Raw genomic sequence first — 20292 nt, 5'->3', positions numbered from 1 at the left:
TTGGAGATGGTTACCGCCACCGAGAACGAGATCTAGATGTAGGGTTGAGAAAAGTGGATCTGGATGTGGGTAGAAGGAATTTAGGGATTTTTTAGAAACAAAAATATTTCATCGTCATTTTTGTCCCTAATTTTGGGTCCTAGAATAATCCAAGATTTGTCCCCAAATCTAGGACGAATTCAAGATTCATCCCAAATTTCAAAAAATATAAAAAGAAAAGAAAAATCAATCGGAAATCCTAAATATGGACCTAGGGATCTCGGAATTTTATAAAACAAATTTCTATTGGCTCATAATTTTTTCCTGATCATAAATATGTCCTCATCCATAATTGTAATATAATATATTGACTGTGGTGATTTTTTAACATGAATATGACCTAATTCATTTTAAAAATCACCTTACTCAATATATTAGGTTAAAAATATGGATGAGAATATATTTACGATCAAGAGAAAATTATGAACCCACATAAATTTATTTTATAAAATTCTGAGATCCCTGAATCCATATTTACTGAAACATATATAGTTTACTATTAATTAAGTATGTTAACGTTCAATGCATGTTTGAATATGTGTCTAAAACTTAAAGTATGGATCTAGAGATCTTGGAATTTTATGAAATAAGTTTCTATGGGTTCTTAATTTCCTCCTGATCATAAATATGTCATTATCCATAATTTTAACTTAATAATATAAGTGTGGTGATTTTTTAACATGAATTATGTCATATTCGTATTAAAAAATCATCACAGTCAATATATTAGGTTAAAATTATGGATGATGACATATTTATGTTTCAGAGAAAATTATGAACTCATAGAAATTTGTTTTATAAAATTCTGAAATCTCTAGGCCCATATTTAGAATTTTCGATTGATTTTTTCTTTCTTTTCTTTTATATTTTTTGAAATCTAGGATGAATCCAAGATTTTTACTAAAACTAGCAAAATGACAATTTATTTTTTTTGAAATCTAAGACGAATTTTGGATTCGCCCCCCAATCTGGGACGAATCCAAGATTCATCCCAGATTTCAAAAAATACAAAAAAGAAAAGAAAAATCAATCGAAAGCCTTAAATATAGACCTAGAGATCCATATTCATGTTAAAAAATTACCACACTCAATATATTAGGTTAAATTTCTGGATGATGATATTTTATGATCAAGAGAAAATTATGAACCCATAAAAACTTATTTCATAAAATTCTAAGATTTTTAGGCTCATATTTAGGGCTTCTGATTGATTTTTTTTTTTTTTTTTTAATCTGGGACGAATCTTGGATTCGTCTCAGATTTGGGGATGAATTCATGATTTGTGTCAAATTTGGGGACGAATCTCAGATTCGTCCCAGATTTAGGAACGAATCCATGATTCATGCTAGATTTACGTTTATTAAAATATTAAATTTCTACAACAAATTTTTAATATGCAACGAATTATTAATTTATCGTAGAATTTGCAAATCTGATTTTCGTTGCAAAATCATCAACAAAATTTTATTTGTCGCAAAAAAAATTATTTTATGTTTAGGACAAAAATTATTTGTCCTAAAATTTTATCCCTAATCTATTAGTTTTTTTTTTTTTTAGTGATTCCTACGTAGTAATACTCACAGAGTTCAAACCACCAGTGACATGCCTATCAAGATCCACTTGTACTTTTCAAATTTATCCGATGGATAATTCGTAGGCCGAATCATTCACCTCCGAGGTTAATCGGATTTCAAAAGATTACCTAACAAAACAGTGCCCGTTAAAATGACAACAATTTACAGAAGTGTTCGTTTTTTCTTTAAAACAAAAAATGCACTCCTTTTCTTAGTCACATGAAACAAGCTGATAAATAACCCCCGAATACACCTGAGTTTTCATCAATTTGCGTGATACAAAACACAGCTTTAGATTTAACAAAAAAACGATGAGCATCTCTTGCTACAGAACCAAATCCATAGTGATCTAAGCTACAAACTTGGTTCAAACAGCAAAATACACTTACAAAAAGAATGAAAAACTATAAGAGAAAAACAGCAACGGCATGGCAAATTCCCAGAATTCGCATCCACAAACTCAGAGCTTTTCTCTTTTGAGATTTGTCCTCATCTACCCCATTCAAAATCAGCTCCGAATCTCGCATTGTTTAAACGGAAGGAATTCTCCGGTTTTATAGCATTAGCAAAGGAATGCCAACCCAGAAGATATGGAACGATAAACTGCACCATTAACAAAACATAAAATTCATTTTTGAGATATATTCAGGATTGATGAAAGTCAGAAAATAACATACTGGAGCAATACAAAGAGAGGAGAGATGTCATACATTTAAAGCAGAGTTAAGAATGGTGAATTCTGGTTTGCTGATTGGTATGTATATGCTATCATCCATATTCAACAGGCGATTTTGAACACCTACAACAGAGAAAATACAGAGAAATTTACCATACCATAAATACCAATGAGTATCACCAGAACAGCAGAAAGGGAAAGAAACAATATGAGCAAATGGGGAATCTTTCAGTAGGATTAACCATAACAGAACTATCAAAAATTAAGAAACAATCCAAATAAATGGCAAGAACCAGGGCAATTTTTTTTTTTTACTAAAACTAGCAAAACCGATTTATGAAAACTTTATGGATGTTTGAGTACACAAAAGACTAGTTACTAGTTTGAGGTGTCAAGGGCACAAAACCAAAGAACAATTATGGGCTGTAAGCTTGTATAGCAAAAATTGACTGCATCTAGGATTTAAAATATCTGGATGGACATTTTTGGTATGAATAAAGGATTAGAAACACCAAAATGTGAAAAGAAACTCATGGGGCCTGGCAGGTTGCATCATATGGCAAAAGTATTATTTACATTAAAAATGTGAGGAAATTACTGAGATTAAAGAAATATCCGGTGCCATCTGGAAGAGGTTCAACCTTTAAAACCTTTCTTATCTTGCCTTCCTCACTGCAATAGAAAATAACGGTTACACTTCAGTAAAGACACTAACTGAGTTACACTTGTAGTCTTGTAGATTCTCATGAATTATGATGTTAACCTGGACATAAAACAATATCAGGAAGCCAATTAATGGAAACGTGAAATACATGAATATGATTATATGAAGATATGTAAACTAACATAATTATTCAAGCCAAGAAACCTTGTTTTATCAATTTTAAGCATTGTCTAAGGTTACTTCTACCAGTAACAATGGAGATTGAGAATGAATCTAATGCCAGGATACCTGTCTTGGCACTCATTCATGAACTTGGATAGGAAAACAATATCATCTTAACGTAAAATTTCTATGTATTCACAATTTCACATGATGGACGATCACAATCAACCTTCTAATTGTGAATGCATTTTGAATGCTTCTCTAATCATACAAAGTCTGACTTTGTAACACACATTCCAACTGCCTTTACAGTGATTCAAAGTATCTCAACGCTTATGGCTGCTCTTGTTGATCTAATAAAGCTGCATGTTGACAAAAATCAAAGACCTAACAAGAAGTAGCTAGACATAAAAAAACAAGGATTTTAGAACTGTTATCCCATCCCTATTCAAGTAAACTACACTGATGATTTGGTTACAGACAACAAATTTCTTATCAAGATTCTGGATTATTACTTTCTTCCCTTGAATGGATCATGAAAAAATTCACAAGAATCCTTTGCTCCGAGACTCATTAGATGACCAATTTCAGGTATGGATAAAGAAAACACCTGCACCAATTAACCAAAAAAGTGATCATAGTTCACATATGTTTGCATAAAATACCACAAGAAAGCAAACATAGATGCCGATAGAGAGTACCAGCCAGCAGAAGGAACAGAAACAATATTGGAATTAAAGAGCCAATAAGTTGTATTAATTAAGCATGTTGTTTGTTGCATTTATACTCAATTTCATAAATTAACTCAATGGTGAAGGATCACATCTCCCGGACCATTCAACTAAACTTCACCAAAGGCTAAATTAGTATCAAAAGGGGACAATTTTTTTTTTCTCTGAAACCCTACTAACCTACAACCTTTATGGGCAAAAGTCCTAATAAGGCTCCTTTGTAGTTAAAAAGATTTATTGTAAAGGTCTCCATTTTGCACTATACTCTATAAAAGGCCCTTTGCAAATTTGCCTTGTGAAAATATCCTTACCCCATTGCTAGATTCTGGTCATTGGCAGGAATCTCATCAGCTATTTGGCCTCAATGGAATTCACCATTAGTAGCTGCCAAAAGTTGGTGGCCAAAACTTAGAATAGCATGAATCATAGTACTTACATGCCCGCCCCTGTGTATAAAACATTTCCTAACAAGGGCCAGCTCCACATAAAAATATGTTATATACATATAGTCCTTTATATGTATTAAGATGCCAAGTTGATAGGGTAATATTTGGGATCTCACTAGGTCAAAGGTTCAAACTTTAACATAGTAAAGGGCCACTTTTGCTTTCTATTCAAAAAATAAATAAATAGCTCTAACACACCACCATAGGTCAACCTAGCGAGACTATTTGGATGCAAGCAATTAACTCAAGTGCAACTCCTTATTTCTCAGGACTCTCTCTCCACTAGAGCTCGAGCAACTCATGACTCTTCTAAAGTTATTATCCCAATGTGTTAGTGTTAGTTGCTCCAATTCCCTAGTTTAATGGCATTGTCCTGAACGTGAGCTTCTTTCCATCCCCTTTAAATTGTGAATAGTCTTAAGGAATGAACTCAGTTTCCGTTCTAGGTGCAATGGTGCATATAATGAAAGCATGAACACTTCCCTTTTTGTCAATCAAGCCATCCTTAAGGACTCTTGACTCTCCCTCTCCCTTAATTTAGAGCCTATTAGGGCTGAGTATTCGGTTAAAACCGAACCAAATTCAGTCGAAAACTGAATTAACCGAACTTTTTTAACAATGATGGAATCATGGGGAATTTAACCGAAACCGAAATTGATTTTTTGTTAACATAAGAGATTTACTGATCCGATTTTTTTTATTTCGGTTTAACTAAATAAGGATCTTTAAAACCGAAACTCGACTGAATAAACCGATTTTTTTTTTTTAAAAAAAATGAAATAGCCGAACGGAATTTTCAAATTAAGTCGGTTCGGTCTGTTTGTTCGGTTTAACCGAACTTTTACTCACCCCTAGAGCCTATCACTTGAGCCTTTACTCGAGAGTCTCCTAGAGTTCTATGGCTCAGGTATCCCTAGATGGGATAGTGGATGGAACTTAAATCATCATTCATCTTGGAGCCGGAGAATTTCTCACTTGTGAAGGGATGGAATGAGTATTCTTGTAGAATTACTAAAGGCTTTTGAAAAAGGGCCATTGTCACAGGGTTCTTCTTCACCCAAACAACTAAGTTTCGTAGTGTGTATCATGGCTCTCCTAGCTTTCATCACAGACCCTACACTTTTTCTTTTTTACCTTATTATGATTAACAAATATATATATCCATTATTTATCCAAGTATTGGGGCAGAAATTAAACTAAGCCAGTCTGCACTCTGAGTTCTTGCTCTTTCTGACTTGAATTGGCTGGAGGATACCTTGTCTATGGTATGCTTGGCTATCATGATTTTGAATTTCTGCTCTAATTTGGCCTTCCTGTTTGCTTAATTTCACTTTAATTGAATCAACACAATGACTCAATTTGGAAGGGCAATGAAAAGGGACAACTAAAAGGAGTGGTGCTACTGTCAAAGGAAAGAGATGTTGTTCGTTTAAATATGTAATGTTAGATGGCAACTAAAAGGAAGCAATACCAGCTCTGAAGAAGATTCAAGAGTTTCAAAGCCTACAAAGGCAACTATCTGGCTGCAAGTGGCAAATTTTAAAGAGTAAAAGGGTCAAATTGGAATGGGATTTTATGGGGCATCCTTCCATAGAGGCCTTCATGAGGGCTTTCTGAATAAAAAGGGTATTTTCAAGGTTTTTTCCCAAATTTATTCCAACATATTGTTCACCTTTTGTTTACTTAATTTCTCTTATCCCATATGGAATGAAGAAAATGTATAAATCATGGTTTGCAATTTTTTCACGAGCATAAGTTTTTGGCCCCTATATTTGGATAGTTTTTGGCTCCCAAGGTGAGGATCACAGACGCATCATTTTGACAAACTAAATCATATAAACTAGCATTTATGAGAACGAAACTAGAAACCTGTGACAAAAGGCGAAGAATGCAATTATCTTATGTGATGACATTATAATCCTACACGGAGAAGAAAAAAGGTGGAAAATTTGCATACTTGCTTTCTGCTCCAATCGTATTGCCGATTTCCCACAGCAGGAGCAAATTGGAGGAGCATAAATCCTTCCTTAGAGACCTTATAAGCCCCTGACTGCAACAATATACCTTCAAATTAACAATCTCACTACAAAATACCGAAACCAAAATTTGACGAGCTCTGACTACAAACTAAGAAACTCACGTCAAGAGGAGCGAATTCAGGCGCTCGCGGTTCCACGGTGAGTGCCGCCTTCCCTTTGTAAATGGAATAACCGACGAAGACCTTCGAATTCAGCGCTGAAAAGAGGAAAGCCGAAACAAAAAAGATTAAGTTTTTTACAATGGCGACAAAGTTAGCAACCCGAAGCGAGGAGCCGATGGGCACCTCCAGGAGGCTGCCGGGAGAAAGAGGTAGGTTCCTCAGGCGGCGGCGAAGGAGGGCGACCGGTTTGGCGGCGCTGGTCTGAGAAATCGGAGCGGCGGCCACGAACGGATAGATATTTCCGTCGATAGTTAAGGGCTAGGGTTCTGGGAGGAGCGCAGAGTGAACTGCTTACGAGGGAAGCAGACGAGGAGCGGAAGGGAGAAGGGGAAGCGCAATAATTATGGATAGCGCGAGAAGAAGATGGGGAATGCATCGCTTTGAACGCGCGTCGGCCAAGAGTGGAGCTGCGGCCGTTTCAGTCGGCCCCCTGTGAACAAGATGCTGTTGTTAGTTGTTACGCTCGCTTGATCTAGTGTTCGCAAACCCGGGTTTCGGGTGCCCGTTTTTGTTTTGTCCAAACAAAAAACGGTTCAAATCGGTTTGACTTGGATTTCTGTCAGTCTAATAAACATTTAAAAAAAACAATTGTATTCAATTTTACAAAATTCAAAAGGGCATTTATCATTTACAAAATCATCATTTTCAATTAAAGTTAAATGGGCTTTCTATTTAATATGAACGCTCTAAAATACTCCTTCAAGTAACTTTTACGATAAATGTAAAAATGTTTTTTTACATTTTTATTTTACTTCTTGGATTATAATCTGATTAAATAAAATTTCAACCAGTAAAATAAATGATGGAGAGATTACATGACACTCATCATATTTAAAATGAATATTATTTGATCATGATCGATCGTATAAAAGTTATCATATAACTTCTACGACTTTGATTTTATATTATTTTGATTTTACTTCTCTCTGAGTAATAGCATTGTAAACAATATTTCAACGAGCAAAATAAATGTGTAAACTTCATAACACTCATTTTATTTCAAATGAATATAATTTAATCATGATCAAACATGTTAAAGCTAGCATGGGCTAACAGTCAATGACGAAGACAACCCAGGTGATCAGGGGCTATGGGCGACAAGCGACGACGCCAATATCATCATCCCAAACTAGCCGTCGAAGCCAACATCATTGCCCAAGCTATCCGCCAATGCTGACATTGTTGCCCCAGGCTAGCTGCCCCTTTCTCATGTTTTTTTTTTCTTTCTTCCCTCATAAATTTTTTTACAACCGTCGTTGCCTACCCGGGCTATAGCCCAAGTAGTCGTTAACGTGGCTCAGCCACTGGTAGCAATTACCTATTAGGTTATGCATGTTATAAAAATTATCTGATAGTTTTTACACCTGGTAAAAGATACTTGGTAGCTTATACAATAGTACTGAAACTATGGATATTTTTAGGAAGGGACGCCCATTTATTTATTATTATTATTTTTTACAAACTTTGATAATACAATGTTTCACTTAATTCAGGATGTCCTTTTTACTTTGATCAATCTTTTTATGTTCATATGCCCAAAAATATTAGACAACTCTATTCAAAATGAGATTAATAAGTGATCAAATTCAAAAACTTCCTATGATATTCAAAGAAAATTAAAAAATAGATATCAACTAAAGTCAGGATAGCTATACTTTTAGAGAAAGGATATGCTACAAGAATATGGGCACAAAATGCTCAACGAATGACTCAGCATTTCCTACGTGGAAAAAAAAAAGAAAATAAAAAAAAGAGAAATGATATGAATAACGAAGCTTTTGCCCTAGAATCCCCACGGCTTATTCTTCTCCTCCACCCGCAACGTGACTTCTCCCTTCTCCTCCACCCACATCGGCGACGTGGCTCGGCTTCTCCCTTCTCCTCCACCCACGGTCGCAAGAATCAGCCATGAAACTAACCTAAAATTGTTGCCTCTCCCTTCTCCTCCACCCTCGCCGCTTCTCCCTCCTCCTCCACCCATGGCGACGGCCAACCAAACCCTAAGACGCCACCCCAGCAAAGCTGCGAAGCGTGGGTCGCGGGCTTGCGGCTTCTCCTTCTCCTCCACCCACGGCCACAGGAATTGGCCACGAAACTAACCTAAAATCGCTGCCTCTCCCTTCTCATCCACCTTCGCCGCTTCTCCCTCCTCCACCCACGGTGACGGCCAACTGAACCCTAAGACGCCACCCCAACAAAGCCGCGAAGCTCGTCCTCCACGGCCTAAGCCCTAAAGCTCCTCCATCAGCAAAGCTCTTCCACCAGTGAAGCTACTCCTGGCAGCGAAGCTCCTCCACCAACGAAGCTCCAAGCTACTCCTGACAGCGAAGGTCCTCCGCCAGCGAAGCTCCACCACCCAACATCCACCAACGAAGCTACTCCTGACAGTATCTCATTCTTCCTCCTACCCTTTCCATTCTAGTAACTCACTGTATCTACTCTTGTATTTTAGTTAAATATTATGGTGATGATTGAACAATTCATGAACTTTCTTGTCTATTTTTGATGGACCAACATGGATGGATAGACATAGCAGAATCTGTTAAGCACCTTTAAGATTTCTTCCTATGCAAAGAATTCCCAATGTATAGGAAGTGGATTCACTCACTGTATCTTCTCCTGTATTTTACTTAAATTTCATGATTGATTATCCTACTTAAAGGGGTACCTTGATTGATGCTTTGTTGTTTCTTCACAATTCTAGCATCAACAATGAGTGCTATTTGTTCCTTGCTATTTTGTAAGTTATGTGTATTCATAACAGCAAAAGAAACTGTTGGGATCTTGACGTCCGCTAGAGGGGGGTGAATAGCGTCTCACCCAATCGTCGCTTCTACGCTTGTTAGTGCACAACGAAAATACAAAACAAATCTAACAAATAGAAAGCTAAACCTAGAAGCAATATCCAAGACAATCAAACCTCTAACACGTTTATGTAACGTGGTTCAGAGATTAGGGCTCCTACTCCACGGCTGTCCGTAAGGTGGACGATCCCGATCCATCGGTGGGTGACTCCCCGACAAACTCCGGCTAGCTCACGTAACTCCTTGTGGGTGGAGAAACATCGCCACAACTCTCACAAGAACACTTCAGACGCAAGGGCACAGGTAAACTACTAATAGGGGTTAACCACCTCTATTTCGTCAACCTTAACCAAGCTTCTAATGCTTGGTTATATAGGTCACAAGTTAGAAAACTCCGCCTACCAGTCGACTGTCAAAACTAGTAGTCAACTGCCCTCTGTGGAAATTCGACCGTTACATCCCAACAGCTCGATACCAGTCGACTGCCAAAACATGCAGCCGACTGCTCCACACTGACCGAATGAACAGAATCATTCTGTTCGCACCCAGTCGACTATGCGGTCGACTGTACCAGTCGACTGCTAAAACATGCAGTCGACTGCTATAGTACTTCTACAGTAAAACCCTAGAGTCTTGGATTTGACCCCCGAATACATTCGCTCAACACTCATCGTCGCCCAACCAACCTAGACTTCGCCTTCTAGCCTCCTCTATCAGCCTTGCGTCCCTCGAATGCCTCCCCATCCTTCACGTCTTGCCTTCTGGAGCTTCCATCGGCCTTGTCATTGTTGTCGGGTCTTCCTTTGCCAAGAGATCGCGCCTCTGAGACTTCATTCATTGTCAAGTCACACTTGGGCTTACGTTGCCAAGACTACATGCTTGGACTTACACCGCCAAGACTCATCCTTAGACTTTCCTCCTTTGCCAAGATCACACTTGGACTTTCCTTGTTGTACCTGTATCCTGCACACTCACAATGCATATCAAATTATAACAATAATCCTAACTTAAACCTTTGCCCAAACATCAAAACCTAGGATACCCAGATTGCTCCAACATAAACATATTGAATTATTTATTTATGTATGTTCCTTGTTATATTCTCATTTCAGTTTTTTTTCTAATGATGTTCTTGAACATTTCTTTGTGTTATTATTTATTTATATTTGCCAATAACTATTTTGTTTGAATTTAGGTTGTTAAATTATTATACAGCAAGAACTATTAATTGAGGGTGATGTGCAAGTGTTGGGTGATTCGTTAAGCTCAAATACACTTGATACTCCACAAGTTGGGATGTATTTTTCATCTAAAGAAGAAGTTTGTGCTTTTTACAAATCATATGCCCAAGGTCTTGGTTTTTGTATTTCAAAGTTGGGTTCCAAAAAAGGAGATGATGGTCAGATAAAGTATTTTTCATTCGGATGCTCTAAAAATGGTAAGACTGCTCCTAGAGTGAAAAATTCCTTTTATCCTAGAGCTTGTAGTAAAACGGATTGTAAAGAAAAGATTAATATTACAGTTCAGAATGATGAATTATGTGTCATTACTAGTATTCAACTAGAACACAATTATGCATTAAGTCCAAGGAAGTCAAGACATTTTAGACGTAATAAAGTGTTAGATTCCCAAACTAAGAGGAAATTAGAGTTGAATGATCAAGCGGGAATAATTTTGAGTAAGAGTTTTCTATCATTTGTTGTTGAAGCTGGTGATTATGAAAATTTACCGTTTGATGAGAGAAAGTGTAGAAATTATGTGGCTGAAGCAAAGACATTAAGGCTTGGGAATGGTGATGCAAAAGCCTTGAGTAATTACTTTTGTCATATGTAAAGTAGAAATTCAAATTTCTTTTATGTAATTCATGTAGATGAAGATTCTCGCATAAGAAATTTATTTTGGGCTGATGCAAGATGTAGGCTGCATGTGATTCTTTTTCTAATGTTGTTACATTTGATACCACATATCTTTACTAATAGTTATGATATGTCATTTGCTCCATTTGTTAGAGTAAATCATCATGGTGAATCCATATTACTTGACTGTGGTTTGATATCTAAAGAAGATTCAAAAACTTTCATTTGGTTATTTAAATCATGGTTGACATGCATGAGAGGAAGAGCTCCACGAGCTATTATTGCAGATCAATGCAAAGCCATGAAAATTACAATTCTTGAGGTATTTCTAAACTCTCATCATCGTTTATGTCTTTGGCATATTATGAAAAAACTTCCAGCCAAGTTTAGTAGTCATGCTAACTAAAAGTTAATAAAGAGAAACTTGAAGAATATTGTTTATAATTCTTTGACATCTACAGAATGTGATAGCAACTGAAAAAAAAATTATCAAAGAATTTAACTTAGAGAAAAATGATTGGTTGAATTCTTTATATGAAATTTGTCATAAGTGAATGTATGTGTATGTGAAAGATAAATTTTGGACAGGGATGTCGACAAGTCAAAGAAGTGAGAGTATGAATGCATTTTTTGATGATTATGTTCATTCGAAAACAACTTTGAAGCAGTTTGTTGAACAATATGACAATGCTTTGAAAAGCAAGATTGAAAAGGAAGATAATTCTGATTTTGCATCTTTCAATTCAATAATTCTAGTCATCAGTGGCAATCCCATTGAAAATCAATTTCAAAGTGTTTACACTAACAAGATATTTAAGTTGTTTCAAAATGAACTAGGTTTGATGTTTTGTAATACTTCATTTGTGAAGGAAGAAGGGTCAATATATTTTTTTGAGGTGATGGAAATTGTATATGGAAAAGATGGAACAACTCCAAAAGAGATTTCCTTTTGGGTACAATATAGTGAGTTATAATGTCAGATGAAGTGTTTGTATTGTCTCTTTGAGTTTCGTGGAATTGTGTGTAGACATTTGATGTATGTTCTAGTAAAAAGAAAAGTCACTACAGTTTCAAAAAATTATATTTTGGAATGATAACGCAAAGACATTAAACGTGGATATCAAGAAATCACCAATATTTATGATGATTCTTGTCAGTATACAGAGGAAAGACAAAGATATAATAATATTCAACTATTGTTATAGGAAGTGGGACAACTTGGGTCAAAAAATGATGAGAGGTGCTTTGTTTTAATAGGGATATTAAAAGAAACAAAAAAAAGTTTATGGATACCAATTGGTGATTCATTGGATGGTGATCGGGATAGCAACATAATACATGAGGAATCAAGAAATGAGAGCAATAAGTTTCACAATCCACTGAAAGTAAGGTCTCGTGGACGTCCACCGATAAAAAGAAAATAATCCAAAATTGAGCAAATTGTGAAAAGGGCAAAGACAAAGTCTTAGAAAAAAAATGGTTTGTATATTTAGTGTCATTTGTTACTTTGGTGTTATGTTTTATTAATAATTTGCATAAGTACATCTGTCTACAAGGTTCCACAATTGATAGAAAGCAAGATGAGTTATCAAACATTGAACAAATTGACAAATTTCCAAGTTTGATTGGAGATTCTTCATTTATTGTATTTCTAATTTTTTTATTAAATATAAGTGGCGATTCTATTCTTACAGAGAGTTAGAGATTGTTCAAGTTGGATAAAGAACTGTTGGTTCCTATTGATATTGTTCAGGTACCATTATTGCTTCTTTCACTATAAACTTTCTAATGTTTGACATATTACCATCATCTAGCTCTTCTATTATCGGTAACTATCATGTAGCCTCACTCTTTGTATCAAAATTCTGTGTTTTCTATGTAACATTTGGTTTGGAAAGAAAATGGTCAAGTGTGTGGACATATGTGCAGACAATAGAGAGAACAGGTCTTTTGAGAAGTCTACTGATTTGTTATAAATGCATGCTGATTTGTTCAAGGTATCTTCTCTTATCGAGAAATATACAAATTTTGAAAGAGAATTTTTCACAATCCTTGTCTTGTGGTAGATGCTCATGATTCTCTATTTGTTCCAGGAAGGCAAAAGTGAATAGATGAATTTTAATATTAATGATGATCCAAGATCAGGTGAGAAATGATCGTCATACTTCCAAACCACCATATTATGAATAGAGATGAAGTATTCCATGAAGGCAAGAGTTAAAATGCTGCTACTGGAATGTAATAGAAGATTGTAATGCAATTGAACTTCTAAATTTTGTGTGTTACTGGAATGTGTTGTCTTGTTACTAAACTTCAAACACTTTGCTCCTTTTGAGATTATTAATCTAGTCTTGCTTGTTCTGGTTTTACATACCGGTGTTTTGTTCTACATAACTATATTATATATCAGTGTGTTTGAAATTCAAACATGCTAGTCAATATTGTGAAGTTACTATTGCTTGAGCACTGTGTTGTTCGATCAAGATTAGTGACATTCTAATTTCAAGGAAAACATGAATTTAATCAAAAGCTCCAATTTTTCTTGCAAAACTATTAACTTTAAGGGTCTGCAACTCCTTCCCCTTGTGGCATATTCTAAGAACTATTTTAAGATGCAAAGAAACGACATCATTATGAGAAGCAAGAAATCATCGCTTTGGTTGTTGTCTGAGAGGAAACAAATTAGAGAGAGGAGAATTCATCACTTTGGTTAGCCACTAATAAGTACACTTCTCAGCTTTAATGGAAATGACCTTAGAATTTAGAATTTACAGATCTTCCTTCTTATAAATCTCCATAACTATAGATGCATAAAAATAAATAATATCGAGAAACAAAGTGATAAACATAAGAGTTGTCCTTGTTAAATGCACTCAAGGCGATTTCTATCATCTTATCACATTTAAATGCACTCAAGGCAACTTCTATCATCTGATCACAATTAAATGCACTCAAGGCAACTTCTATCGTTTGATCACTAATGTAAATTAAATACACTCAATTCATATATCAAATGTAATTCATCATGAGAACTTTGCAAATTCAATTTCTCCATTACATTTTGAGAGCTGCTAGGAATAAACTCATGGGACATGAAAGGATGTGAGTGAACAACCAAGAATAACTGAGAAGGTACATTAAACCATAAAACACTGATAAGGTACATTAAAAACCTAGAAACATCTTTCATTACATCTAAAGTTATTTGCTTATAGTAAAATACATCAACCACCTCAAAATCATCACAATCCAAATAAATACAACTACAATGATAGCAACTTTCAATTCAGTGAACATATTTCATCACTCAACTTTATAGTAACAGAGTTGTTCACATCCTCCAGGAGATCATTGCAATCAATTGCACCCTCATAACTATTAGATTTCTTCAATTGACTAATTTCCATCTGTAATTTTTTGTTATCCATCTTCAAATAATTAATAATTGTCTTAGTTCTCTCTGACAATTCTGGATCATTTCATAAGAAGAAGTCACATCCCTTATCCTGAATATCGAATAAACTTAATGAAAACCCAATAGTTAAATAACATATAAGAGATCTCAACATATAAATAAATTTGATTTTGAAATAATTTTATATGAATAAAACTTACTCTAAATTTTGGACATGAAAAAAATCGCCTTCTTGGGTTGGTTTCATTCCAAGATGTCAGAGGGTAGCTTTTAACCTACAATAACATAATATATTGGAAGTTTCACCTTGTTCATCATTCATGCATCTTCGAATCAAAGATGTTGCTGATGAAGAGCTGGCTACCATGGATATTTGTTCCTTTGTCCTGTAATTTTTTTCATATCAATAGTTGTCCTCAGTTAACTAGATACATACTCTAATCATTTCTCACAAATAATTCACATCTCTAAATTTCTAAACCAGACTTCCAGTGTTGTGTTAACAATGATTGGTCTCAATTAAAATAGGTATTGGTTGGTTAATCTTTCCTACTTATGCCTAGCATAAAAGAAATAGGAACATAGTTTCCTTTTATACAAGTGCCTAGCATAAAAGAAATAGTCCTATAGAAGAACAACTCATCAATCATGACCAAAACATATAATAGGAAAAAATGCAACAATATAAGAAGAAATGTCAGCAACCGACAAAAAAGAAAAGAAGAGAAAATGAATACAAACTAGAAAGATCGCCTAATTACCAAATTGTTTGCAGCTATATAATATACAACAATACTTCACCCATAACATCATATATGGCAAAAGGGATGCATATTTACTCACGTAGCTTAAAATCCTTCTAAAATCTGAAGTCAATCAATCAAACAAACAAAGAATCTCAAATTCCCCAAACGACTCCTAAATCCAACAGAGACGATCAAAGAGTAGCATTTCCGTGCAGAAATAAGCACTAGAAACATATTCCTCCAATTAATCAACCAATAAAAATCCTCCAAAGGAACTACAAGGAAGAAAATAACCCTTACCTTCCCTCCGAACGAGATCCTCTCCATATCGACCAAGTTAGTGTGGCGTTTGGGCATGGAGGAGCTTCGACAGAATTATCGTGGAGGAGTTTTGCTGGTGGAGGAGTTTTAGGTCCGGGGGAAATATGAGGTTAGGGTGTGGAGGAGCTTTAGGGCTTGCCATCACTTACGCTGGTGGAGGAGCTTCACTGGTGAAGGAGCTTCACGACCTGGAGGAGCTTTAGGGCTTGGAGAAGCTTCGCTAGAGGAGGAGCTTCGCTGGTGAAGGAGCTTCGCGGCGTGGAGGACCTTTAGGGCTTGGAGAAGCTTTGCTGGTGGAGAAGCTTCGCTAGTGGAGGAGGAGGAGAAGCCGCGACTGTGGGTGGAGGAGAAGGGAGAAGCCGAGCCACGGATGTGGGTGGAGGAGAAAGGAGAAGTCGCATCGCGGGTGGAGAAGAAGGAGAAGCCGCGGGGATTTTATGGCAAAAGTTTCAATGTTCATTTCATTTCTTTTTTTTTATATTTTTCCCCCATGTAGGAAATGTTGAGTCATTCCTTGAGCATTTCGTGCTCCATATTTTGGTAGCATATCATTTCTCATATTTTTAAGGCATTTGTTACACTGCATTACTTGAGCATTTCGTGCTCCATATTCTGGTAGCATATCATTTCTCATATTTTTAAGGCATTTGTTACGCTGCACCCCTGCCATGCAGCGTAACATGACTCGCATTTCTAAAATGTATATACATGTTTAACAAACTTACTTTACACGAATATATGAACAATTGGACCAATATAGAGGTTAACTAATGAATGTTAGCGACAATGTTAAATTTCTAGAGTTATTAAACATGGTATATATCCTAAGTAGCTTATCTGTTTTTGAAAAAAAAAATATATATGAAATTTATAAGATACATTTTGTTATCCGAGACTGCCCGACAAATGACAAATCCTGCCTATATTGCAATTAGAAGCAAGGTATAAATATAATTAGTACATTGGATTGCTCACCCAGTCTGAATCTATCTAAATTCCATAAAGCTCTCCCCATCTTTAGTGCCAATAAGAAAGACAATAAAAGGCACCAGGATTCCTGGAAAAGGAATGAAAAATGTCTTCACGCAGCCTTCTTGTCCTCCTTTCTTCTCTGGAGCTTCTTCCACTTGAGGAATATCTGGATAGAAAGTCCTGAGAAGACCATTGCCACACTGGTCCACTGCTTGGGTGACAAGGGGTTGCCACTTATCAATGACGATACAACAATGCTAACAAACTTCCGGGTGGTGGTGATGGTTGTGTTGGCAAGGGAGCCAAATTGACTTATGGTCAAGAAGATGAAGTTTTGTCCCACTGCGCCACAGAGACAAAACATAAGGATGTCCCAAGCTGCCTCCGGGTGCTCCTGGCAGAACCTCACTGCCTCATAACCACTTCCATTAGGCCAGCCAAACATGTAAATAACATTGTAAATGGTTCCCCAGAAGTTCATTCCAAGCATGATCTCCCAAGCAGATGTCTTTGGGAACCTAAAAAAAATCGATGTAGTTGTAAGTTATGGTGAACTTTGCATACAAAAAGCTAAGACATTTTGGATGCACTACTAGTTATTTTGCTGCATAACATCAAGAAATAGTAAGTACCTTGCTTTTATAGAATCCTGAGTGGCATTTGTGAAACCGTCAAATGCTAAATTCAAGAAGCAAAGCCCATAGCCAAGTGGGGCATTTGGGTGAGCAAGCTTCTTTATGGTTTTTGAGCTAGTCTGTAATCAATTGAATCAAGCATTTCAGTGGCAAAGCTATTGTGAATACATTTGGCAATTGAAGTGTATGAACAGTTCAAGAATCCAAATGCAGGTATGTGAATCTACATCACAGTTTCTAATGTTGGTGGTAGCTCAGAACATGCTCAGAAAAGCCTAGAACATTGAAGACAAAATATCTTGCACCACCACTCATGAGCAATCCGTCATCAGAAAGAAAGAGGTGTGAATTCATAAACAAATCATTTCTGATGTATGAAAATTCTTCGATATATCCACTACTTATTATCCATTGTGATTAGGCACTCAAATGTGTATCCCCAACGTGAGGGATTAATCCCCAAGTATGGAGAAAATAAAATAAAATAAAAATCATTGCTGAAGAGATTTAAGAGAATTTGTCTAACCTTCAAAAGTGCAAATGAAGATACCCCTCCAGCAACAAGGAAAGTGCAAATGTATTCTGGAATGGTATATTTGATCCCATAAACAAGGGCTCCCACCAGCATAACTATGACATGAAAGCATAGTTACTTGTTCAGTTATCATTTTGAGAACATCCTTAATTAGGAAAAATTGGTAATTATCTAAAAGGTTAAGTAAGCACTCTACTCACCAGGAATCATCTTTGTAGACTTTGCCAACACCTGTTATAAACAAACTCAATACTCTTAGCAGTCTATAATCAAGTGGCATTAAATAGTAAAGCCAGTAAAATAATTTCAGAAATCTAATACATGATCCATTCATGATACCAACAAGGGAACAAAATATACTAGAGAAGTGAATTTTAAAAAAAATGAGGTGATTTTATGTCACATTACACAATTAAGCAAATGAGTAGACCATGTCAATTATGAGGGGCTAATATGAGTTGAGCCCTGACCCCACCGACAATGCCAACAAACCTCAAGTTCAACTGACTCGCAACTCCAACCCTACACAACGTACAAGCCTGAATAAGATCATCCAACCCTACACTCCTACCTGAGGCATGGGGTGGCAACAATCAACTCAAACCAAAGAAGCTTAATTTGGCACCAATATTATGAACTCAGTGTGTCCACATTAGGCACTTCTTGATTACCTCATTTCATTTTATATATTTCCTCTTAACTTTTTTCCAGTAATTTAAAGCAAGCTTAGCAATTATCCTTAAATTTATCCAAGAAGTCAAGATATAGCTTTAACTATCTCCTTGATTCACACATTAGAATTTTTTTAAAATAAAAGGAAAAAATCTTCATTACTTATTTATAAATATTATCATATGCTCCTTGTGAAGATGGTTTTTTCACCTACATTGTAAACTTTCTCTTGGAGGGTTCTAAGGTCTCACTGGACTTTGAGTTTTCACTCATTCATGGATCCAATGTGAAAAAATAATGCCTTATGTTACTCATTTTCTTACACCCTTGCTTTAAGAGCATTTTCATTTTATTTATTTTCTTTGTCTCTAAGTTTAAAGGATTTAAGGCCTGCAATGATGTAGATCTTGTCTTTATTGTCAGACACATAAATGTTCATCTTTCATTTAATCTTACAAGCATGTTAAAAATCAATGTGTAATTTGTTGTTAAAGGGTCTTCCTTGATATTTTGTTCAATTCAAAAATTCAACCCATGACTATAAACATCACTGTTAGTTTTCCAAACAATGAATAGATTGGAGCAGCCAGGAATCTACCTTATTAGATATCTACTAACTCCTATTTCTCTATATAGACTAGGGCGTGGAACGATAGGAAAGCCAGGGATCACAATTCATCAAGCACCGCTAAATTGACTTATTAACATTTTTAAAGTATCATAAAGAAGTAAAGAACACCTCTGTCTAGTATACAATTTGTTGAAAAAGGCTACACTTTTTTTCCTGTGTATTACACACGAGTTATCACTGCTAAGATACTAACTTATAATTGCTAAATTATAGTTTAACTAATTAGACTATAATTCCCCAAACCAAGAGACATGATAATAACTATATGAATTAGAAGCTGTCAAACAGAGGAAAACAGCAAGAATTGGACAATCTAAACTTACTTGCGCAGGATAACTAATATACTTCAAAGCTTCAATTCCCATAGCTGGACCGATGGTATTAGTGATGCTCGGGCTCCAGTAGCTCCGTAATGGAGCTCCTCCAGACGAACTTTTCGACAACAATTTGATCACTGTCCAATTAATCATACCCGAAACAAAATGAACAAATAAACAATTTCACGTCACTCCAAATTAACAAAACACACACAAAAATCAGCAATGAACATACTGATAAACGACCACACGAGGCAAACCACGTTCTGCGCTAAGTTTAAAAAGGAGAGGTGCTCGAACCGCTTCCCGTCCGGCCCAAACAGCTTGGTCGATCTGAGACATAGGAAAATAGGAACAAAGACTCGTCTGTCAAAACCCTAACAGCAGATCCAAATGTCCGTTCGACAGATGAAGGATCAATTTGGGATGTATGGAAAATATGGAGCAGAAACGGAAGGGGAACCAGGATGAAGGATCAGTACTCACACAGTTTCTTGTAGGACGCCCTGGTAGATGTAGGCGGACCAGATGCCGGAAACGCAGAAGGCGAGCAAGAAGATGCGCTCAAAGCCAGCAGCGGCACCGTGGAATTCCATCTCCCGGCGGAGGATCACCTCCGTGAGCACGATTACAATAGACGAGGAAAGGAAGGTTCGAGATCGAGCTCGAGAGAGAGGCAGATCCCATTGCGTTGGTGGAGACCGGCATACTCATAACCCGGGACGAAGGAGGAGGGGAGCAACGTCAGATATTCCACGTGGATGTATATCATTGGCTAGAACAGGAAGCGTGAGACTTCATTGGTCGAAGAGACGTGGCTCCTGGTTTTTTATTGGGCATAACCGTTTTTGCGTGTGATATAAAATTCGACATGCACATTAAATTCGATCTTAATT

At 36.3% G+C, this 20292-nt stretch overlaps 2 protein-coding genes and 1 long non-coding RNA gene across 3 annotated transcripts; all 3 read right to left on the bottom strand.

Moving 5' to 3' along the window:
- Positions 1-1846: 1846 nt before the first annotated feature.
- On the bottom strand, positions 1847-6953 carry LOC122000754 (single-stranded DNA-binding protein WHY1, chloroplastic-like). Its single transcript, XM_042555203.1, has 7 exons — positions 6616-6953; positions 6433-6527; positions 6250-6342; positions 3631-3725; positions 2888-2961; positions 2324-2412; positions 1847-2216 (listed from the first exon to the last, which is right to left on the bottom strand). Exons 1-7 carry the CDS (start codon positions 6866-6868, stop codon positions 2103-2105), a joined length of 813 nt encoding a protein of 270 aa, XP_042411137.1. The 5' UTR covers positions 6869-6953; the 3' UTR covers positions 1847-2102.
- Positions 6954-14259: 7306 nt separating this feature from the next.
- Positions 14260-16118, bottom strand: LOC121999845. Its single transcript, XR_006116813.1, has 3 exons — positions 15614-16118; positions 14768-14953; positions 14260-14658 (listed from the first exon to the last, which is right to left on the bottom strand). It is a non-coding gene; the product is annotated as an uncharacterized LOC121999845 (long non-coding RNA).
- Positions 16119-16627: 509 nt separating this feature from the next.
- LOC122000752 (UDP-galactose/UDP-glucose transporter 3-like) lies at positions 16628-20112 on the bottom strand. The gene is made up of 7 exons (XM_042555201.1): positions 19883-20112; positions 19632-19729; positions 19403-19533; positions 17977-18007; positions 17768-17871; positions 17239-17360; positions 16628-17124 (listed from the first exon to the last, which is right to left on the bottom strand). The coding sequence occupies exons 1-7, from the start codon at positions 19990-19992 to the stop codon at positions 16716-16718; spliced, it is 1005 nt and encodes a 334-aa protein (XP_042411135.1). The 5' UTR covers positions 19993-20112; the 3' UTR covers positions 16628-16715.
- Between the last annotated feature and the right edge of the window lie 180 nt (positions 20113-20292).

This window comes from Zingiber officinale, chromosome 7A (assembly GCF_018446385.1).
Source record: "Zingiber officinale cultivar Zhangliang chromosome 7A, Zo_v1.1, whole genome shotgun sequence".
Classification (NCBI taxonomy): domain Eukaryota; kingdom Viridiplantae; phylum Streptophyta; class Magnoliopsida; order Zingiberales; family Zingiberaceae; genus Zingiber; species Zingiber officinale.
Note: the sequence above shows the minus strand (reverse complement) of the source record. Positions and strands in the feature narration are given on the sequence as shown.